The sequence below is a fragment of the Capricornis sumatraensis genome, chromosome 3, assembly GCF_032405125.1.
Source record: "Capricornis sumatraensis isolate serow.1 chromosome 3, serow.2, whole genome shotgun sequence".
Lineage (NCBI taxonomy): Eukaryota > Metazoa > Chordata > Mammalia > Artiodactyla > Bovidae > Capricornis > Capricornis sumatraensis.
The window spans coordinates 51,708,870-51,733,068 of record NC_091071.1 but is presented as its reverse complement, the minus strand read 5'-3'; the positions used below and the strand labels follow the sequence as shown (position 1 = coordinate 51,733,068).

Sequence of the window (24,199 nt, the reverse complement as noted above, 5' to 3'; positions counted from 1 at the left end):
CTTTTTAAAGTATAAAATAAAGATGATTGAGAGAGAGAATGATAGATATAACAGTCTTTTCCCCCAATATGTCCTCTATGATCCAAGAGCAGAGCTTGTTTTCATGACTGTTCAATCATTACCCTTTTTTTTTCCTTTAAGTGGTGACTCCCTGGTTTAAAATCAGAAGATGTACAAGAGATTGGTCCAACTGGTTTTCTTTTCCTGTCACCAGATGATGTCATCATATTGGAACATCTGTGTGCTTTTTGTAACTGGGCCTATAGGGAGGCCTGTGTAGTACTCTCCTCACTTATAGCATGGATATAACCTGGGATTCTGCAGATATTATGTGAATTGAGTAAAAATTGAGTAACATGAATTGGCAGAAAGAGAAAGAACACGACAACAAGTTTAATGGAAGAAAGTTTTGAACCAGGCATTAGAGGAGTTACTTCCATGAATTGCTGTGACGTGGGGGGAATTTTATGTGCACATACAGGCATGGAGTTGGCATGGTTAAGTTGACAGGGCAAAAATAAAATAAATGCAGGTGATCGTGATTAGAATTGAGTAGCTCTACCAGAATACAGAGATAAATGAAGGAACTATGGGCTGATGATTGGGGTATAAAGAAATATCTTGATTGCTAGAAATAACTTGGTACTGTGGATGAGCATATTTTTCTTGCAAAGATTTATCAAAGACCTATAAATGGTATTTGCCCTTCTTTCAAATACAACCTAGAAATTACTCCCCACATCCAGAAATAAACACATTGAAAAGCTATGGTAATATGGTCTGGAAATTAGACACATGGAAATCTAAATTTGGAAATATTTATACTAGTATTTATACCAATCCAGATAAAATGAGAACTTCTGGTACTATTTTGATATTTCACAGATAAGGTCTTTCTCTTTCTGTTTCTTACACAGTCAAGACATGAAGGGCTAAATTTTCCTCTAGAAAAATCCATTTCAGCTTTTACAAGCAGCATAAAATTTGAAATCTCACAAGGAATCCTCTTTGGCTGGCTAAAGAAATTTGTGAGAAATAGAAACAGCTCGAGATAAGCATCTAACTTTTCAGGTGTCATTCAAACATACCTTAGATACATAGTCTTTTGACATTTATTTAAAACTGAATTTCTGGGACTCAGAGTGTGTGGATGAATGAAAGGGAAAAACAGAGATTTTTCTTCCAGTTAATCTTTTGCACTTCCCTATTTAAATTGAGTTAAGGGGGATTCTGGCAAAATCCCAAGATAAAAATCTAGGAAGACCAAGGTTGCAAATTAGTCATGCTCAAAATATGAGCATCAGGCAATTTCTCAAAATTATGCAGCTGTTAATGAAGGGTTATTTTAAAATATACACATGTAATTCTTCTATTAAAACTCAAGGCAGAGCATTTTGATATATATTTTAAGTTATGCAAATATACACATGACTAAAATGTGTAACAAACATATACATACTCAGATGCACACAAACTCCAGATGTGCCATTTTTCTTTGTGTGTTGTGTCTTCCATAAGGGAAAAAGGCATATTAATCATTTCTTTTACTGCTAAGGGGATGGGTGCTGCTCTCATATTTCAGAAAGGGGCTGGAAAGTGAGGGAAGCCAAACTTTTTCCTATTTAAGGCCAAAGCACAGGAATCTCAGTGGCTGAGTTTTATGACGGGCCCGGTGCTGAAGGGCAGGGAACAACTGATGGTGCTACTCTGACCTGCTTTTCTTTTCTCCTTTTTGCACAAAGAGTCTCATGTCTGATATTTAGACATGATGAGCTTTGTGCAAAAGGGGACCTGGTTACTTTTCGCTCTGCTTCATCCCACTGTTATTTTGGCACAACAGGAAGGTGAGTAGGTATTGCTTTCAAGAAACTTCACGGGGGTTTTGTCTTTACTTCTCCTTACAAACAGGTAGAAAGAGGAACTCTGCCTCATAAATGCTAATTTTGTCTGTCAGCTCCCAGCTGTGAAATGTAGAACTGACCAGGATGGTGCCTTTTATATTTGCTTAAAGAGAATATTGTCATTTCTGTATTTAAAAGTTCTCCTGGTCGTTGAAGAAAAAGATGTTCTTGTACTAACTTGTTTTCATGTTAACGGCGCTGGAAACTCTTTAAACGGCTTTAAAAAGTTCCCCTCCTGGATTGTTAACATCTTGGAATGCTTCCCTAAGCAATCTGAAGTTATTGGTCTCTTGTAATACTTTTATGCTCTCCTTTGTATGCTGGGTTCTTTGTCAGGATAGAGTATTAAGCATTGTTTACCCAGTAAGATAAGATAATTTAAAAATAGCATGCTTTAAGTATAGTCTACAGGGAAATATTATATATTATTAGAATCACCGAATATATTTCTGTAAGATAGCAACAGTAACTTCAGTGTTCTTTAACCAGGTTCAAACTGCAAAGAAGTTCCATCATTTCTATTTTTTTCACTTTCAAGCACTTACATAGTTGATTAACATGTATTTGCTAATACTTTATTGTTAAGGGTCTAGTGTTTTTGCATGTTCTTCATTTTAAGTGCTTTTATGTTAATAAGGAGAAGATTTATGAAAATATTTTCAATAGAATGTTTGACTTTTCTGCAAACAAGGTAAAGACGCTAGTGCTGTTTGACTTCAAAAAGTTGATTTGCTGTATATTCTAATAAGTGCAAGCAGTAATTTTCATGTTGTAATTTCCTCGAAGCCATGTTTGGTTCATTATTTCATTGTGTGAAAACACGTCTTTTAATTTACATGCTTCTCAGAGTCATGAAAATATCTGACATATTAGAATTAAAATTTTCATAGAAATAAATCTTTAAGTGCTAAATTTGAAGATGCAAGAAGTTTTTATATCTACATTTCTACACACACATAATAAAAAAGTTTACATTTAAGCCTACTGCTTTGGTGAACATGTGTCTGAAAACAGCTTTTCAATTTTAATATCATGCCTTTAATGTCCTCACAGGTTGTGTATGTAAGCAAGGGGACACACCCAATGATCTCGCTTCAGTTATATTCACCCCATGGTCACAAAAGAAAAGAAACACCCATATTCTTTGTTCCCTTTATTTCTTCTCCTCCTTTTCCTCTTCTCCCTTCCTTTCTCCACCCCTTTTGGCCTCTTTCGACCTCCTCCCCCTTGTCTTTCCTTCACTTACCACCCCACCCCCTTCCTAGGCAAGCCCATGTCTCCTCTTCCCTCTCCTCTTTCTCTGTCACTCTCTCCCGCATCCCCAAGGGTCCTCCATGTGCCTCCATCTTTTTCCTCTCTTCCTTTCTCCTGTCTCCTCTGCCTTTCCTTCCCTTGAGTTCTCAACTCTCTCTCCTCCCTCCTCTCTTTCCCTCCCCATTCTATCCTCCCAGAAGATGTCACAACTCCCAGTCCTTGGCTACAATACCAAATGACTTCCACCACATCCCCCATCTCAATCAAATCTTTTACCTTTTTAAAAATTCTTAAATTCTCCTAACTTCCAGGGGGAAAAAATCACAAAGTTCTCATTTACTGGAAAGACTACAAAACTTTTGCATTTAGTTCAAAAGAGTGACAAAATATTTGTGGTTGCTTGGTGGTTACAATCTTTTATAATCATTATGGCTATTTTTCTTCTCATTCCCACTTTAGAGGGGAAAAAGTATCTAATACCTACAGTATCTTTATATCACATAAGTTCTTTTTATTTTCCCTTTGGTTTCAAAATATAATAAATAGTCATGAAATTTTGCTTTTAGGCTTAAAAGAAGTTGAAAAAGATTTTGTTCAGCTTAATGTTTTTGTTTGTCATGAAAAAAATTGTTTTAAAATAGTATATCTTATTTTTCTTACAGGTTTAAAAAAATCTTTCTGATAGATTAGCTATAGGAAGGTTATAGGAGGTGGTTGAATGTTCAACACATTGAGAATACTCATATACAGTTCTGGGGTATGGGTTTCTTATAAATGTCCTGAGAATACCAGATAGAAACAGAACAGCCCTAGTAAACACGAACTTCTAGTCGACTCACACAAATTTTCTGGAACATAAAACAGGTCCTTACAAAATTTTGGTCTTTTTACAAATCTGTGAAAGTCCTATTTAATTCACATGTTTTCTTGAACCAGTGGAGAAATGTGATCTGTTTTATATTTCCTGTAGTTTATAAACATGCCAAGTTTTAAGTATTGATACAAAGACTCGCCACCTAGTGGCTGACAGACAGTTACCATTTGCATACTAATACCAACATAAATTTTACACAGCTGTATTCCATAACTTTAGAATGATATTTTAAAATATCACTTGTGAATTTTAAATATTAAATACTACTTTGCTAAGAAAACAGGTATGTTACTGATAAAATATTGTCAAGCACACATACACATGGTAATTATTCAAAGACTTAGGAAATGGACTTGCATGTTATGGCCATTTTCAAAATTCAGTATATAAATTTACACATATAACATATAACTATTTTTGTGAATATTTGTAAAGTTTCTGATTTTTTAAGAATATTTGACATAAGTATTTTAGTTATAGCTTATTAGTTGGTAAATAAAAGGATTAAAAATTATTACTTATATTGATTCATTAGGGCAGGGAAATAAAATTTTAATTAAAAGTGTTCTAATGTTTCAGCTTATATTTTGTTACTCTGATAATTCCACTGTGATAATGAATTGTGGGCATTTAATTGTTTTAGAATTAAAGTCCACTGTAAATAGACTCAGAGAATCAATTCTTTACCACAGGTTCTGAGAGTCTATTTTCTGTTATGCTTATTTCCATTATGCTTTAAGAGAGGATTTATAACTGATCAATCTCATTCAAGTTTTCTAGTTTGTGTTGCCCTTAAAATGAAACATGCCAAACTACTGAAAAAATGTAGCATAAAAATCACTAGAAACAACTGTACTTTTAAAAGGAAAGAATACATAATTGGGCACATAAATCAGTGTCAGTCATATAACATAGATTCAGTGGTTTAGCTAAGATGACACAACTAGGAAACAACTAGGGATTAAGACTAGAACAAAAATTCTGTTAAATCTTAGGTAATTAGAGGATACAAAACAAACATTTAATCCAGGGTATCTGAATTTTCTTGTTTTTTAACTGTCATTCATAGGAGATAGTAAAAAATTGTATATTGTCCTAGAAAACATATGAGTTAATGCACTTCTAAGGTTAAAAAAAAAAGATAATTTTTTCTGTCTAACACTTTGAATTGTTAAATCTACTTTTTAAATAGGAGCTTCCTTTATAATTTAACCAGAAATTATCTTCAGTTCTGTAAAAATATAAATTTCAAGTAAATAAAGTACTGATACAAAATTTTGTGTTTTTCATTCATGATACCTTGCATTTTCTTCCCATCTCTGGAGTATTCATCATCAGATGACCTAAATGCCTATAAGTAAACAGATTCTGACCAAATTCTGAAATTAAACCTTTCTATTATATGAGAAAAGAGCAAAGCCACGGAAACAATTCTGGTAAAGAAAGACTGTGGTTATGTGCTTTTTACTAATTCAGATTCTTGGGTTGATGTCTTATCTACAGGCTCATTATAAAAAATCAAGAACTGTTGGATGTGAGTTTTCCAGGAGTAGAGTTGAAATTAAAAACCCTCACGAAAGTCCCCGTTCCGCACCTACAGAGTTGCATGCAAGACTTTTGAGTAGTCACTCAGGGAGAAGAGCGCCATCTACTGAAACCCCATGGTTTCCACGGGGGATGACTGGCGCAGAGTTCCAAACATTATGCAGCTCAGTCTTTCATTTTGTAACATCAAATGGTATCACCACCTTGAAGTGATTAAAGTGGATTGCTTAAGAGTTAAAGTTTTAAAGATGAAAGATGTTATTGCCTTTGCTGGACATGAAGAACATTTGTAAAGTTTCCAGGTCTACAATAACTTTTTGGAAATGTCTCAGAGGGCTGTTTCTTGTAAAACAGTTTTCCTTAAAAAAAAGTGCAGTGCTGTTGTTTTCCACATTTAAAAGAAAAAACAGAAAAAGAAAGAAAGGAGAGGGGTAGTGTGGTATAACAAATATCTAGAGTTTTCAAAAGGGAAACTTGGCCTGTTTCATGTCACGATGACAATGGAAAAAACGAGATAGCAAGTCTTATACAAATCATTTGTTAACTGCAGTTTGGGAAGTTACATTAACCACTAGAATTTCTGTCTGCGCCTAATGAAAACACAGCAGAGATGGATTCCTTTCAGATTAACTAATACAACCCTTGTATTTTCCATGACTGAGGTCAAGAACTGCCGTTAAAATGTAATCTTAGTGAAAAAAATGAAAAGTTCAAAGAAGAGTGCAAAACTTAGTGTTACCCAAAGAAGTAAAAATTCAAGATAAAGGATCCAGACCTATTAAAAGTTATATTTGCTTTGGAAAGTCAGATTAAGAAATTATTGCTTCAGCAAAATGGCATTTATTTTTTCAAAACTTTGTTTTCTATAATATTTGGGGTGGAGGAGAGCAAACAGGGACTGTTTCTCAAGTTAATTAAAATCAGAGAAACTCTCTGGAGCTGCCTGATGTGTTCATCTGTGTCCACATACAGAAGGGAATCTCTTAATGAAGTTACAAGTTCATTAATATGACTCATTTAGTTACTATATGTGCTGCCACTTAATCTTAGACATCTTAAATATATATTTTTTTTCTGCATGGATACATAAGCCTTATCTGTTCATTGTTGTGGCTGCAGATAGGATCCTGGTTTTCTGTATCCAGTAAAACATATGCTGAGTTCCCAGTGCCAGTTAATCCTGTTGGTGGTCTGGATGTCATTAGGGTGGTCTTGGAGATTAAACTCGTTTTCATAAGTTCAGAAGAAAATAAACAACAGAATTCAATTCCAGATGGTGTCTTCTTGTTTTGAGGCCAGATTGAAAAGATTGAAAAGATTTTCTGTAGAAAAATGTTATTCCTTTAAAAAAATAGAAAAGAAACCCCTGATTTTTTACATTCTGATTTCAAATTTGCTGGACTTAGAAATTATAATGGGACAGAGCCTATCCTGCCCTTGAAACTACAGAAAGGGAATAGAATGTAGTAGCTAAGAATATCAAATTTAGAGAAACCTTCCCTAGGTTCAAATGTTAGCTTTACCTCTTACCATATAGCCTTGGGGAAATCACTTCCTGTCTGCGTATCTCTGCTTCCTTATCTGTAAAATGAGTATTGTGATGGCACTCACCTCAGCAGGCTTGTGAGAAGATTACGTAGGATAGAAATGGGACACGTATAGAACAGTGCTTGCAATGCAGGAAAGACAGACACAAACTCTGCCTAGTATGAGTTTTACTAACACTGGAAAATAAAATTACTGTAAGGAAGGTGAAATTAAAGTACTTCATAATTCAGTGATAAGGATAGTAAAGAAGAGCATTTTGGTCATCAGACATAAAATTTAAAGATGTTTGCTAACTGTAATTATGCAAGTAGAATATGTTTTACTCAGTATTCTTATAATTTGTCACTAATCAGATTATATTATAATGCAATGGCTGGTTGTTAGATATATGATACTCTTAATTCTAATTCTTTAATTATTTTTATTTTTCACAGGACAAAATCTTAAAGGAAATTTCTAATTGGAGACATAAAAATCATATATCTATAAAGAATAAAACAAGAAAACATCTAGAAATGATTCATAAAATTTCTTGGTCTTTGGTTTTTTTGTAGGGGATAAGAATAAGAAGACTCTACCTTATCCATGCAAAAACCATTTTAAAATTGAAATTATCCATCTACATAGATCTACAGATATTTCTTTCAGTCCTTTTTGTTAACTCATCTAACATATTCTGATTAATAATAGCAGCCAAAACATATTTAATAAAAATGTATGTTTTCCAAACATTAGTATCAGTATCATTTAAAAGCCAAATATATTTCAGTTGAAAACTATATGAACTCCTTTTGTTCACACTTACAAAATATTCAGCTTTCTACAGTAACAGGAAAATGTTATGATAATTTGCATATCACATCTGTTATTTTTAGATGTTCAGATTAAAGAACACCTTTTCTCTGAGAAAGATTCAGTAAGAAAGGAAGAGGAAAAAAGACTAAACTTGCTACTCAAGCTAAATTAACAATTTGATTGGCATATAATTTTTACTCCAAACTAGAATTAAGACAAAGATAACTTACAGTGTATTATAGTTTAGTCACAAGAGTAAAATTTTATCAAATCAGCATAAATTTACATGAAGAATGGAAACCAAAACAACAAAATGAAAACTTTTAAGAACATCTGAAAATGTAAGATTATGTTACTCAATTTTATTTTTCTCTAAAGTTCCAAAGCAAAGAGCTAGAAAATTAAAGAGGCAAAGAAGGGATTATGTCATACACTAGTTTCATTTTGTTTTATAACTTAGATGATGATTTAGTCTAATGCATTGTTGTGTGACCACAAAGAATTCATTTCAGGACTGTTTTTTGTATCAGAAACAAGAAGTGACATGAGAGATGGGGTTTAAAATTAGGTATACATTGGAACAGGGAGACTTAGTTTAAGCAGTAACAATAAAGGAGGGAATTGGAAAATCTACTATTTGTGCAGTAGTAAAAATTAGATTATTTGCCTTTTCTTTAACATATTTGCAAAAGTATGTAACATTTCTTTTCATCAAAGCTTCTCTGAGTTTAGATATCTAGAAAAGAAGGGAATAATGTGATATGACTATTGTTTCTGAATTCCATTTTCTATTTTATTTCTAAACACTGTAAGTGGCTAACTAGAGCATTTTATTCCTTTTAAAAGCAAAACAATTTTTTTTCCTTGACTCTGGCATGATTTTCTCGCATACGACTAGGCTATGGTCCTAAAACTGAGGACTGTGAGATATTTGTGTAAGAGGTTTAACTTCTAAGAGAACATACTGCCAGCCATATTTGGTTATACACAAAACGAAAAGTTAAAGGGAACTGCATAAAATTATCTGTTCTTTCAACAAGGGTGACTGAGATAGAACAGTAAAGAAAAGTCTGACATTCGGGTATAAGTTTCTATAGGAACTGACTTCAGGAGAGCCAAATTTCTTTCAAATGGATGAGAGATAAATTATGGCAATAACTAGAAGTGCATTAATTCTTACTTTTCAACCATTCCAACTTTCTTCTTTTGTTTAGAACAAATCATATTTTTTTTAAAGTACACCAAATTAACTCAATCTTTATATTGAGACCTTTATGTTATAAAAAGCATAACACACATGTATGACTCCAAATAAAATTTGAAAACAAAAAACTAAATAATTTCCATTTATGTAACATTGGGCTTAACCCCAATTCTAACAAATTCATTTACAAATTTAAATATCAATATTAGGCTTATTTGTTTACTGGTTTGCAGAGGGAATGGAAAATACTGTTTCTAGGTTTGATGATACCTTCAATGAGACACAAACATAGGAGTATGAATACATAAGGGAAATTTTTTATGTTAATTTTAAGGCAGATTATAAACATAGGAAGAGAAGATATTAAAAATATGAGATGCTTGACCCTAGCTCTGTCATCTTCATTTGTCTTTAATACATCATCAGTATCCAGCACCTAATTTTTATAACACAGGCCCTTTGTTAAATACAGAAAGATTACCTTGACCCAAAGGCAAAGAGCTAAAAAAATTGTTAGTATAAACTGATGGTGTCTTTTTTTTCTTTCCTAGCTTGATTGAAGTGTAAATGACAAATAAACTTGTATATATTTAAGGTGTACTTCTTTGATAGCTCAGTTGATAAAGAATCCACTTGCAATGAAGGAGACCCCTGTTCAGTTCCTGGGTTGGGAAGATCCTCTGGAGAAGGGATAGGCTACCAGCTCCATTGTTCTTGGGCTTCCCTTGTGGCTCAGCTGATAAAGAATCTGCCTGCAATGCAGGATACCTGGGTTCGATCCCTGGGTTGGGAAGATCCCCTGAAGAAGGGAAAGGCTAGCCACTCCAGTATTCTGACCTGGAGAATTTCATGGATTGTATAGTCCATGGGGTCGTGAAGGGTCGGACGACTTTCACTGAGCAACTTTCCCTTTCAAGGTTATAACATGATGAGTTGTTATGATTACACATTGTGAAATGATTACCACAATCAGATCAGCTAATACATCCAGCATCTCACAAAGTTTCCTTTGTGTGTATGTGTGGTGAAAACACTTAAAATCTACTCTTTTACCAAATTTCAAATACACAATACAATATTGCTACCTGTAGCCAATGTTCTGTACACTAATGATATTTTCAAAGAAGCTGAGAAGCCTGAGAGCCATATTATTAATGAGAAAAAATTTTGAACTAAAACCAATCTGTTGAAATACTTCATATAGTTCTAATTTAAAGAAAGTTTTTAAATAATTCATTTAAGAAAAGGGAGCCACTGTAAACACCGAAGAGTGTATTTCATGCAGTTTTATTAAACAATCTTTCATCTCATCAAAACTTTCAGACCTTTTCTGAAAACCAGTGTACTTAATTCTAAGTATAAGATGTCAGTTCTCCTTAGAGAAAAAGTTTAATGTCTGGATCGTTACTGTTCATAAAATAATATGAAAAAAGATTGCACTTCTCTTAAGCATGTCTTTCAAAACACCATTTCGATAGGCCTACTTCATTCACATTAGGTAAGCATTCTGGCATTCAGCTTTTATGCTCACAAAGTGTAAAGGAATGCTCCTTTAAAGCTGAGACAATATTTCTTTCCAATGTTCTCATCTGTTTCAAACATGGAGGAGAAACTAAAATAACTTTAAAATAAACAGATTCTTTCTTGCCTACTTAAAATTACAATGAAAAAAAATCATGCTTTCTTTTATTAGCTGTAAACCACATAGGGTAATTATAACATGTAAGAATGGACTTTTAAGCCACTTGAATCCATCAAAGGTGTAGCACAAGATCATTACAGTTGTATGTACACACACAGATGGAAATGAGGAATGGAGGGATCCTGTACAGTCCATAGTTTCTAAAATTCTACTTTTTTTCTAAATTTTTACTGAGTCAGTTAAACCTCTAAACCCAAAATATCGGGTTGGTCAAAAAGTTCATTCAGGTTTTTCCATAACATCTCATGGGAAAAACCCAAACGAATGTTTTGGCCAACCGTATATTTAAAATTAATTCAGGTATGGAGAGGATACAAAAATGGGAACTTGGAAAGGTTTGTTTCATGTCTGTATGTAGTATCCAGAAAGAAAAATCTAGGATACTCCCAAAGGCTTTTAGGCCATAAGTCACCAAAAAGTGTACTCAAACTACTTGCCTTCTCCCAAGCAGGCCTCTTCCAGCAGGCATTTTAAAGATTATGGCTCTGAGAAAATAAAATTTCACTGTTTCACAAAACACAAATACTGAACAAGTATATGATTCGTTTGCAAAAATTTTTGCAGATATTTAGTAACTTCTGATTTATTTACTCAGTTACTGGCAAGTTATCATAGTAGCCCTCAAGAGCTAAAGTTGTATTCAACCACAATTCAGAGCCACTGCTTTAAAAATTGAGACCAGTTTTTAGTTTGGCAACCCTTAAGCCGATTCATTGTTAATAGCTACTGAAATTTCAGTACCCTACATATAATTAGGAAACAAGTCTAAAATTTTGGTCAAAGTGAATTTTTGACCATTTTAAGCCACAAATACACATGGTCATGATTCATATTTTTCCCTATTATTTTAACATATTCCTTGCCAATATTTGTTTAAAAAAATTTAGTGATTTGGAGACCACTTTACATCCATACGGGATATGCAATATATTGTAGCATATCATATTGACCTATTAATGCCCAACAGAGCTAGTAGTGATGGTCAATACATACAATGAGACTTCCTAAGGTTTTCCCAGGAATCTGGAAGAGTTTTATGTTGCCAAGAGTAGCTCAGTTTTCCCCTGAATTTCTCAACTAGGTTAATAAAATCCAGAAAGTCTTCAGAGTTAGTGACAGAACCATCTTTATAATTTAGTACTTCCATCTCTAGCTAAGGCAAAGAATAGCAATTAGAAAAACTGCTTTTCAATTGCACAATTAATAAATAAATGCTTAAGTGAGCATGGGATTTCCACTGGTGTTAAATTCTTACTACAAGCAAAATTAAAATATCTACTGGCCCTAAGGCACTTTTATCTTGGTGTGCTACTTTGATGTTAATAAACAGATTTGGTATTTTAATTATTACTACATAATTAATTAAGACTACTTAGCAAATTATGTAGGGAGAACATAATATTCTTGATAGTTTAATTTTTGGATTTTTTTTTAATGTGAAATATCACACCATCTCTCTCATTTTCCAGCTGTTGACGGAGGATGCTCCCATCTCGGTCAGGCCTATGCAGATAGAGATGTATGGAAACCAGAACCGTGCCAAATATGCGTCTGCGACTCAGGATCCGTTCTCTGTGATGACATAATATGTGACGACCAAGAATTAGACTGCCCCAACCCTGAAATCCCGTTTGGAGAATGTTGTGCAGTTTGCCCACAGCCTCCAACAGCTGTAAGTTTAAAGAAAATCTGTACATATTCATGATTCTTATTTAAACATATGAGTAGTTCCTATGTCATAGGAGCCAGAAGGGAAACCAAGGTAATATGTCAAAGAGTCAAATGGGCATTACCAGTAAAAGGTGAACCTTCCGATTTAAAACCAGGGGTTAGATATGATTTAGGGTAAGAAATTGGGACATATTTCATGGAAAAGTTTTCTCTGTTTAATCTATATCTTTTCCATTTATTAGCCCACTCGCCCTCCTAATGGTCAAGGACCTCAAGGCCCCAAGGGAGATCCAGTAAGTAAACAGTGAAAGGAAATTAGTTCCTTGATGAGTTATTTTTTTTTCTTCCTTCTAATAACCTTTCCATATTTGAACTTTTATCATTTATACATTTCCTTTAGCACCACATATTTAAATAGTAACACATGATAGCTCAAACAGAATCCGTAACTGTGCATGTAAGCATTTGATCTCCCAAACTTTGTCTAATGTCTTCACTTCTCTTATCAGTTTGAAAAATAAAATAGAGGTCAATATACAAAGGAATAAATTACACTGAAATGATTTACATCATTTGCTTAAAAATGTATAGATTCCCAAGAAAACATATCACATATATTGATTTCTTATAAAGCACAGAAGCTACAATTTGATAATGATTCTAAGTCACTAAGACTTTTCAGTGTTTTCTCTATTTTTATCTCTATTTTTTTTAGGGTCCTCCTGGTATTCCTGGGCGAAATGGTGATCCTGGTCCTCCAGGATCACCAGGTTCCCCAGGTTCTCCCGGCCCTCCTGGAATCTGTGAATCATGTCCTACTGGTAGCCAGGTAATACATTCTGGGACTAAAAGATCACCCTTTTAAAACTATCTGGTTCATTTTCTCTTCTTTAGTCTATGTTACATCTCATTTTTGTGGCATCCCTATATCTATTCTCTGATTTTATGTATTTATCAAATTGTTATTTAGTGCTTAAGTTTGTGCTAGGCACTGTCCTGTTTTATAAATAAATTCACTTTCTTCATAATTCTAATGCCATTGCTACTATATCTTTACAAAATTTCCCAACTTCTCAGCAGGCATATAATATACACACTATGTTTGACAAATGAGCAGTCAACTACCCAAAGAATTAACCCTGAGAATTTAGGAAGTGCTGCAACTGTGCCTTGTTCCCCTTATAATCCTCATGGTAAAGCCTCTTAAGTCTGTACAAAAAGCAGTTGAGGAGTTATGAACACTCCTTAATGACTTCAGGTCAAAAGGATTATAAAAGACTAGGCAATTTCTCTTGCCCAGGCTTCAGAGCACACCCTGCTCCTCTGGGAAAGCATGGCAACCCACTATCTCTGCATGTAAACTCTACATGTAACTCTGCATGTACACAAATAAATAAATAAGACAATGTTTCTGCTGCATGGAATTAGAAAGAATTAGAAAACACATACACAAATCACTGTGGGTTGGGGAAAAAAAAAAGATTTTAAAAAAATCAATTCAACAGGAGCCAAAGGACAGAGTCTAACTTATCCTTATCATACTAACAAACAGAATCCATTGCTAGGCCAAGAATTCGAAATAAAATAATCTCAAAAACAATCCATAAAAATATAAACCTTTCCATTATTCTTGGGCTTGTTTTCTATGGGGATGTCTATTTTTTGGTGAATCTGCTAGGCATTAACCAAAAACTGGAGATATAAATCTTACTTGTATCAGTAACTTTTGGACAAGTAATTTGACATCTTCATTTTTTCTGCTCAAAGTGAGAGTCAGGTTACTTGATCCCAAGGCCTTAATCTATGATCCTATGTTTCCAAAGCTGTGGATATTACTTAGAAATGATATGCTTGGTAAAAGCATATAAAAACAAATTATTTAGAAAAAAATTGCTTACAGTTAGTTGAAAAATTTTTGCATAGCATAGGCAAGTATTTCTGTAAGGCATCTAATATCTAAAGTTACAGAGAGAATGAGAAAGATAATTAAATCATACATACACTCTCCGGCATGCAGAAAACTTTCTATCAATGAATAGATGTTGCATGCATTTCTACTAAATGCTTTTGAAAAGAACTATGATCTATATAGCAACATGATCCTATCTATCTGGTCTCTTTGCTACAGAACTATTCTCCCCAGTACGAAGCATATGATGTCAAGTCTGGAGTAGCAGGAGGAGTAGGACTCGCAGGCTATCCTGGGCCAGCTGTATGTACAAGTGTTTGTTGGCATTTCTGAGAATTATTTAGCCTTCCATTCTGTTAAACCCTGGTTGTTCTTCTAGTTACACGGTGTTACAGCAGAATTGTACAAAATAGCTTATTTTTGTTAAGGTTGGGAAAGAAAACGGTAGGTTTACCATGATCTTTCTATCCGAATTCATTTTTTTCTTCACTGACTCATTTCACACCTGTTTGGCCACTCCTTTCTTCTTTACACAACCAGGGAGCACACCTGCCTTCATGCGTAGGTCTTACACTCTATTTCCCAGTTTTAACCAAATTTTGTTATTTTTTGCTTCCACTTTTCTTCTTTTTTCACCTGAGTTGTTCAGAATCTCCTTTTAATGTCTGTTCATTATTTAAATGCTCCTATCTAGATGACAATCCACAGGATAACAATCCATTATCACAGTTCATCTTACTTCAAATCCTGAAATCAAATACAAATGTTTCCAGAATTTATCAAGTTGTTAAGTTCATCTACTGTAAGTGGTAGCAATTCACATTGTACCCAAAGGGTTTTCTTCAGTGTAAATGACCTAGAGTTTTGATAGAAAATAGCAAAAAAGCACTGAAATGTGGGCATGCGTGCTTGAGGCATGGTGTCCCATGTAAATGATCCTTTTTGAAGAACAGCTCTTAGAAAGAACAGTGCCAGGGAAGATAATCATTTTACTGCCAGAAACAGATAAGTCTGTGTAAATGAGACATGGAGCTGGATTGCCAGGGATCATGGAGGATTGCTGCCCAGATCATTGGACCCCGTATTTCTAAAACTTCTAACACCAGAAAGTATAAAACCTCAGCTATTAGATCTAAATGATAATTTACAGAAAGCTGCTTAGTAGGTAAAAAGTAAAAAGAGAATTTTTAAGTTTTAGAGCCTGGGTTTTGTTTTATTTTTATTTTTTGTATCTTTTAAAACCAGAATGATAATTACATTAACTATATAAATGTCATATCTCGTGTTTCTCAGCTACATTCACATTATGAATCCTATTTTTCAGTCAGACATACCATTTTTACTAAAAAAACAAGCAAACAAAAAAAGCTAAAAAAAACTAATACTTATTTTTAAATTACAACATAAAATTTAAGAACTCATTTTCTAAATTTATTATCAGTATTTATAAATAGTATGCTAGAAAACTAAAGATTTTTCATTTAATCTGTATTTATGAATAATGACAAATCATTTATAATTATAATTGATTGTTGCCCCAGGTACAGTGAGTCTTATATACACATCTAAATCTTCATATCAACACAACTCAGTGATATTGGGTTGATTTACATCATTATTTTTAGAAACTTGTGTTTATAGTATGCAGATTAATATTTTTCCACACTGAGTTGGGCTGCCAGGCAAAAGTGTTCTTCTTCACTAGTTGTAGCATCATCTTAATGTTGCCAAGATTCTCATAGCATTTTATGTAGATTTTTCCAGATTTGGAATGCCCCTTTTGGAGAACTCAGGTCAATGTTTTATAACATTTGCCTATAATTTTTATTGATTCTGAGAGAATTTCATTTAAAATGTTTTTGTGATGAGATTTTCATTTAACATTAATAAAATAAATTATATCGAAGAATAGTTACTGCATAATGAGGTATGTTGTTCTCATTTTTAAAGATGTCAGCATCATTCCAAACAGGGGCATCTCTGATGCCTGGATAAAGTGTATTTCAGGAGCATTTGCTTTGTATTTATCCTTCGAATTTGTGTTACAGGGTCCTCCTGGCCCACCTGGACCCCCTGGCACATCTGGTCATCCTGGTGCCCCTGTAAGTATAGCCATTCGTGGCGATTTCTTTCTCATGAATATTATATGAATCAAGTTAATACAGATCTTGCTGTAAATTTGCTATTCCAGCAGACATAATCCCAGTTAAGTACAGAAGTAGCAACCAAGAAACTATCACTCCTTTAAAGTTGGAATTTCATGCTTAGTTCCTTTCCACCAACTGTTAGCACTTAAAAGCTTGGCAAAATTAAATCATATTCTTAATTTGTATGTTGTATGGCTTCAAGTCTGAAACAATGCAGTTTCAATAGAAATAAGTGTGTAAAATGGAATGAATGGACTATTCTGACCTGAAAATTTTTGGTTTCCATCTTTACAAACTGAAATAAAATTCACTGACTACATTCACAAATTCTAATTTCATACTATCTTCAAGATGTCAATCAGTACAGTTCAGTTCAGTTCAGTCACTCAGTCATGTCTGACTCTTTGCGACCCCATGAATCACAGCACGCCAGGCCTCCCTGTCCATCACCAACTCCCGGAGTTCACTCAGACTCGCGTCCATCAAGTCAGTGATGCCATCCAGCAAATCAAGTTAATGTAAAAATATTTACATATTATTCTATCCACTAGGGTGCTCCAGGATACCAAGGTCCCCCCGGTGAACCTGGCCAAGCTGGTCCTTCAGTAAGTAACATTTATAGCTATACTTAATAAATTGACAGTTTTAGATAGAAACCACCTTTATATTTAAAACATAACCTATAAAATATTTATCAAATTTATTTAAAATAATAAACTGTAATTTTATGATGTTGAACTGGTTCCAAAGATCTTTTGGACTCAGTCATTTTGATATCTTAGAGACACTATTTTAATCTAGGAGTTTCTTGGCTAATTAGCCACCACAACAGTCCACTTCCTAGTATGAATACAAATCCTCTTTCTGTTAAATATAGATTAATTTTCCTATAGGAACTCAGTTCACCTGCATGTCTACTCTTTTGAAATATAATTTGTAAACTTAATTTTGTTGAAATGAGCATACTGTAAAAGTCCACCAAGAAAACATGCTGTGTAAATAAGATGAAGTTAGTTTAAATTAATATTTCAAAATACCTATATATTTAAAAGTTCAATATCTCAAAAAATGTACAAGTGTATTTGGGTTATTTATATATGATGCATTAATATATTTATAATTATAGATATAAATATATATAAAACACAGATACATGGTACTTTTAATTTTCATTAAAAATAAGTTTAATAAACAGTAATATTTGGATTTAATATAGGTAACCTATTAACTCAAGGTGTCATTTTCATAATGAGACACATTGAGAGTATTTTCTAAAAGAATTTTTTTCTAGGAATATGCCTAATTATAATAATAAATTGATTGTAACAGAAAAATCTACAGATATATTTGTTTTTTATTTCCTTTTCTCAGGGTCCTCCAGGACCTCCTGGTGCTATAGGTCCATCTGGCCCTGCTGGAAAAGATGTAAGTTTTTAAGAAATGCATGGGGATACAGTACAATTCAAGCTGGAATGTTCTAAATAATATATCCAATGTTCTAGAATCTCAAAGAAAAACCTTACTCCAAAATTTGTTACTATCTTAACAACATTTAAGCTCATGTTAATCTCTGAATATCTATGCTCTATTTGTATAGGTATATATATCATTTTTAAAATTCAAAACTAACAAAACCCCTCATCCAATGAATATATCACTTAACTAAAGATGTTTCTTCTCTTCGTCTCTTGTAATAAAGAAACTGGTATCAGTGCTTTATGAACTCGAAAACTTAAAAAACAACATTAATATTATTCTATTCTCTTTTTCCTTTTAATTTCCAATGGCAAATTCTTCCCACTGGATTGAGAGTTGGTCATAATATTTGCTTGGAGTGATGCCTCAGTTTTTAATAAGTTTATGTCAAGGTGGGAGAAACACGCCTCATTCCTTTTGCTGAGGAAGCTTTTCTCACAACCATATGTTTAACCTAACCATGTTCATGAATCCTCAGTGAGAGAAATACAAAGTAATCAGTTCACTAACTGGCTGCAGTGAGTTTTCTCTTACACAAGCTCCCATATATCCTTTTCTCCTCCATTTAGGGGGAATCAGGAAGACCCGGACGACCTGGAGAGCGAGGATTACCTGGTCCTCCTGTAAGTCTTCAGTATAGAATGAGTTAGTTGCAGTAATCACAATGGTCTTCAGTTGAAATTGTATGATTAAATTTTACTTTAAAATAGAAGGCATTTTACTACTGGTTTGTGAGTCTATTTGAAAATTCATTAATATCTTTTTTCTTCCTTTTTTTTTAGGGTATGAAAGGCCCAGCTGGTATGCCTGGATTTCCTGGTATGAAAGGACATAGAGTAAGTACAGTTTCTAAATTAACTCTTAAGTTGTTCCATTTGGCTATGTTTATTTACCTAGCCAACTTTATTGGGCAATTGAGTGTGTGCCAAAAATGACTGATTCCCACTAGTTCTTTGTTTTTTCATTTTCTAAATCTATCAACTTTGTTGACCAAGTCAACTACTTATTTTACATAAAGCAATAAAGCTGAACTTAAGTACATGGAAAATATTTGTAAAAAAATAAGTGTCTCATCGCCACTGTCAGAAAAGATGAAAATGAACTATTGATAACTATTCTTGACTTAGTCAATATGATTTACAGATCAAATCAAATGACTTTATTCTATGGAAAATATTAGGTAGAGTCAAACAACTAGATGGAAATTCTATCAACTTCATAGATATAAAATTTATGACACAGATATTTGCTACTCTACAGTGAAGGCAACTTCCTAACTGAACTAAATTGTACTATTTAATTAGATCACTTTTTTTTTTTTACTGTAAAATCAATGTCTCAGTTATTTAGTGCACTTAACAGAGTTTTAAAACATTTATGTCAGTGTTGAAAAGAATGCTATGTGCTAAAGCTAGCTATAAAAATTTAATGTAAAGTTTTTAACTATTCTGAATTGTTAACAGCTCTTAATATTTTTACTACTTTTGTATATTTCATAGGGCTTTGATGGACGAAATGGAGAGAAAGGAGAAACTGGTGCTCCTGGATTAAAGGTAAATCACAACAAACTCACATTCTGATAAATAAATTTATTTAAATGTTATAGCTATATTTAATGTTTATATTTTAGGGTTTGGATTTTTCTAAAACCTACCTGAGTTTTGCATTTTAGGAGCTAAATAATAGGGAAATATAACTGAGATGTTCTGTTAAAGCTTCCATAAAAGCTGATAACTTAAACTGTATAGATTAGAAATGACTAAGTATCCCCAAGTAACACGTTGACTTCTTCTGTTTAGTCTTCAAGTTTTTAAATGCAAAAATTGAGATTTACAGTATATAAGATTGCTACAAAATTTGATATTGCTTAATGCAATCTTTTTCTTCAGTTCCATGTGTTTTTTATAACATACTGTGTTGAAAAAATTATAAATTTTTTTTCTGTTATACAAAATGGTGACATATTTTACATGTTTCTAGGGGGAAAATGGCATTCCAGGTGAAAATGGAGCTCCTGGACCCATGGTAATTATGTTTCTTATCATACAACTTTCAACTTTACTATTAATTTCCATCTAATGCAGAACTTGCTTCCCTGCTTCCCCAGCCATTCTTACATATGTCTTGTTGAAAGTAAGATCACACTTCTAACTTTATCCTCTAGGGTCCAAGAGGAGCTCCTGGTGAGAGAGGACGGCCAGGACTTCCTGGAGCCGCAGTGAGTATTCCTACTGACTCAGTCAGTTTTCAGGCTGTGACAATCTGCAAAAAGTTTTTTATAAAGTTGCATTTAAAGTCACTTCCATAATTAACAATAATTATAAGCAAACAAATAAGTGTTTTATAGTTATTATCTGGTAAGGATTTTTTTAATGTATTAACTTGCATTCAGTTCTTAAAACACAGAATCCAATTTTTCTACATCAGATCACTGCTGTACATATCAGAATTTTTAATAATTTGCCTTTAAAAGTATATCATTAAGCAGATTTTAATACACTAGAAGAAAAGTCGACTCAGTTGCATCAGATTTTTAGTTAAAATATCACTTCACTTTTGAGCAGTCTTTCAGAAAGAGGAAGACATTTGCGACCAAATTCTCTTTTTAGGGGGCTCGTGGTAATGATGGAGCTCGAGGAAGTGATGGACAACCGGTAAGCAACTTTTTGTCAAACCCTGATGTGCTTAGTGTAACGAGAGATTATGGGATTGGATATTGGAATAATTCGGATTGTAAACCTAAAACTCAACATTTTTCATAAATATCTGATTCAAACTGACACTAATCCCATAAACAAAATCTAGAAACAATTAATCTAAAAACTCTAAGTCCATAAACAGAATTCTGATACTCCTTATTATACTTGGCCAGTTGCTAATATCTGTATGGTGCTTAACAATGTTAGTTAAGGGCTAATACTGGATATGGGACAATTAAGAGTTTTGCAAAGATAGATAATGATGCTATCTCTATTTTACAAATGATATTTCAATGCTAAGCAACCTATGCAAAGTCACAGAATTCATGGCATAAATGGTAGGGAAAGGGGGACCCAAATTTTCATTTTATTCTGCCATATTATTTCTCCACATAATGGTCATCTCTGATGATAATACTGTTTTTATCTATACAATTTTCCTCTGTATTGTGTATGTACCCATTCATTATTTACCAGTGGTATGAGTTTTCCTTTACTTAAGAGATCTTGAAATGTTTTTTTCATTTTTTAGGGCCCCCCTGGTCCCCCTGGAACTGCAGGATTCCCTGGTTCCCCTGGTGCTAAGGTAAGCATGTATTTCCATAGAAGAATGCAAAATATATCTTGAAGACTTCAGAAAATCATTGGATTGCTTCTTGGAAATGATTTTTTAATAGTCAAGTGGATTTCTTTGATTTATATGGATGTTTGAAGCCCTGTCCTTGACTCCAAAGGGGATGTTATCCCTGACTTTCAGTATTCTGATCTCTTCCAATGTCTTTTCTTTTCTCCCAATCTCTTTCTGTGAACAAAGATAACACAGTTACATACACATTTATGATTCTTTTCTGCCTCTATGATTAATGACACTTCACTTTAATTTTCATACTACTCCAGCCTTTGGAAGATGGATTTAAGCAGGACTGAATAATAAACTAGCTAAGAGATAAGAGGAAATGGCAACCCACTCCAGTACTCTTGCCTGGAAAATCCAATGGACAGAGGAGCCTTGTAGGCTACAGTCCATGGGGTCACAAAGAGTTGGACACGACTGAGTGACTTCAGTAACAATAATAAGAGATTAGAAGTGGAAAGGAAGACTGACTGCTAGGGGTTTTATCTCCTAGGGTGAAGTTGGACCTGCAGGATCTCCTGGTTCAAGCGGTGCCCCTGGACAAAGAGGAGAACCTGGACCTCAGGGACATGCTGGTGCTCCAGGTCCCCCTGTAAGTACCAAAAACTATTGAGAGGAAGAGTAGCAACACTTGAAAAGCATATATTTTAATGTTGCTGTCAATTAAAGTTGCTTTTTTGGGAAAAAAAATGCTTAGTGTTCTGCAATGCCTTTATAAGATAAATATTGATTTGATTGTACTGAAATTAATTTTTGAGGTCTGTGCTTTTCTAGAATCTATGAATGTTGTGGTTATATGACACCAAATGAAGCAGAGGATGAATAGCTATCTGATACCTTGAAGACTATGCCCCAAACTAATCACCAATCAGAAAAACTCAGAGAAGAAAACAAGACCAAAAAAACCCTCTTCTCTTTATGTACTTATTTAATAATTTAGTCCAAGTACATATTATCTTTAATTTATTCAGATAATGATCAGTTTTTGCTACTTTTTATGTGTTGTCCTGTAGTTGGAGGAATCAGCTAATCTCTATGAGGCACAACATGTGTGCATGCTAAGTTGCTTCAGTCATGTCCAACTCTTTGTGACCCCATGGACTGTAGCCCACCAGGTGCCTATGTCCATGGGATTCTCCAGGCAAGAATACTGGAGTGGGTCTTCATTTCCTACCCCAATAAAGCACAACACCCATCAATAAATTTATTTGACAGTTCATATAAGCAACTTCAATGTAGGTGCACTGTTGGCATTATTATGAATATGCTCTTTTCCCCCTCTAGGGGCCTCCTGGGAGTAATGGTAGTCCTGGTGGCAAAGGTGAAATGGTAAGATGTCCCCACAACTCACCCTCATCTCAGTCCAACACACATTACTGGCTTCCTTTGTATTTAGCATGATAAGACATTTAAGTTGGTTATTTAGAAAAGAAAGTTCAAGTCTGGCTCATGTTAATGTCCTTGGATTGTTTCTAGGGTCCTGCCGGCATTCCTGGAGCTCCTGGGCTGTTAGGAGCTCGTGGTCCTCCAGGGCCACCTGGCACCAATGGTGCTCCTGGGCAACGAGGTGCTGCAGTAAGTTGTTTGTTTTCCTTCATTGTCTGAGAGCTGCAGCTTCTTTCTCACAATAAAAATAACAGGCTCTTTGTTCTTGTTCCATTGAATTTATATTGATTTCATTGTTTTTGTAATTGAATCAGCTGTGACTGATGATGATTTTGCTAGTCTCTTCTCCTTGTTTATTAAGCCACAATTATGTTCCATTTAGGGTGAACCCGGTAAGAATGGAGCCAAAGGAGATCCAGGACCACGTGGGGAACGGGTAAGTATTGCCTCAACAGATTCAGTTATTTCTTAGAAATATAGAACATAGTTAAGAACTAAGCAGGTAAAAAAAAAAAAAGCGCTTAAAGTTCAGTCATTATTTCTGCCATTTCACAGGGAGAAGCTGGTTCTCCAGGTATTGCAGGACCTAAGGGTGAAGATGGCAAAGATGGTTCTCCTGGAGAACCTGGTGCAAACGGACTTCCTGGAGCTGCAGGAGAAAGGGTATGTCTCCCATGGGCATGGAAAACAAAAACAATCATAGAACTTCACCTTCATGGTGAGGCCACTGTGTTTGTTATTAATCTGAGTAGTACTCAATCCCAAAGATTATTTTGAAGCATCTCATACTATGAGAATTATGAAAAAGTTTTCACATTTTGGACTTGAATATTTGCCTTTCACTATGTCCAGGGTGTGCCTGGATTCCGAGGACCTGCTGGAGCAAATGGCCTTCCAGGAGAAAAGGTATAGAACATTAGTTTCAGTTTTCATAAATGCTTGTGCTATCTAGAGATATATTCTTCTAAACAGTTTCCCATTAATTAAAACCTAAATATCTGAAAGAAATATATTGGAACTAAAAATAATGATAATTCACAATGTAAAACAATGATTCCAGCTCCTGTTCAGCCATTCTCTTAGCTTTGTAACTAAGGTTACTCAACCTCTGTGAGAACTCTTTAACTTATCTTTCAACTAGCAATTATTTATCTCAATATCATTACAAGAATAAATTAAAGTTCCTGAAAGTTCTTTGAAAACTCTGAAGTGCAACATAAACTGGATTTTATAACATCAAAGATAATTGATTTATATGCACCAATATATATTGCTAAGCCCACTAAATAGCAGTTCCTTCAGCATGTGATGTTCATCAAAGTTACCTTAAAATATTACCTAAGCTAATAGATAACGTGCTTTATACTGAGCATGTCGGCAATGTCCCATCTCTCTTGAAGGGGCCAAAAGAAGTTCTCTAGCTGCAACCCCAGTACCATCAATGTCCAGGTCAA

General features: G+C 34.1%; 1 protein-coding gene across 1 annotated transcript in view; it reads left to right on the top strand.

Moving 5' to 3' along the window:
- The first annotated feature begins 1,671 nt into the window (after positions 1 to 1,671).
- COL3A1 (collagen type III alpha 1 chain) overlaps positions 1,672 to 24,199 on the top strand; it is a 40,131-nt gene continuing 17,603 nt past the window's right edge. The window contains exons 1-21 of the mRNA XM_068968192.1: positions 1,672 to 1,844; positions 12,293 to 12,495; positions 12,737 to 12,787; positions 13,210 to 13,323; positions 14,623 to 14,706; positions 16,452 to 16,505; positions 17,102 to 17,155; positions 17,922 to 17,975; positions 18,596 to 18,649; positions 18,809 to 18,862; positions 19,526 to 19,579; positions 20,007 to 20,051; positions 20,191 to 20,244; positions 20,636 to 20,680; positions 21,258 to 21,311; positions 21,853 to 21,951; positions 22,644 to 22,688; positions 22,836 to 22,934; positions 23,128 to 23,181; positions 23,301 to 23,408; positions 23,598 to 23,651. Of these exons, the coding sequence (XP_068824293.1) occupies positions 1,766 to 1,844; positions 12,293 to 12,495; positions 12,737 to 12,787; positions 13,210 to 13,323; positions 14,623 to 14,706; positions 16,452 to 16,505; positions 17,102 to 17,155; positions 17,922 to 17,975; positions 18,596 to 18,649; positions 18,809 to 18,862; positions 19,526 to 19,579; positions 20,007 to 20,051; positions 20,191 to 20,244; positions 20,636 to 20,680; positions 21,258 to 21,311; positions 21,853 to 21,951; positions 22,644 to 22,688; positions 22,836 to 22,934; positions 23,128 to 23,181; positions 23,301 to 23,408; positions 23,598 to 23,651 (1,512 nt within the window). The 5' untranslated portion in view covers positions 1,672 to 1,765. The remainder of the gene's footprint in view (positions 1,845 to 12,292; positions 12,496 to 12,736; positions 12,788 to 13,209; positions 13,324 to 14,622; positions 14,707 to 16,451; positions 16,506 to 17,101; positions 17,156 to 17,921; positions 17,976 to 18,595; positions 18,650 to 18,808; positions 18,863 to 19,525; positions 19,580 to 20,006; positions 20,052 to 20,190; positions 20,245 to 20,635; positions 20,681 to 21,257; positions 21,312 to 21,852; positions 21,952 to 22,643; positions 22,689 to 22,835; positions 22,935 to 23,127; positions 23,182 to 23,300; positions 23,409 to 23,597; positions 23,652 to 24,199) is intronic.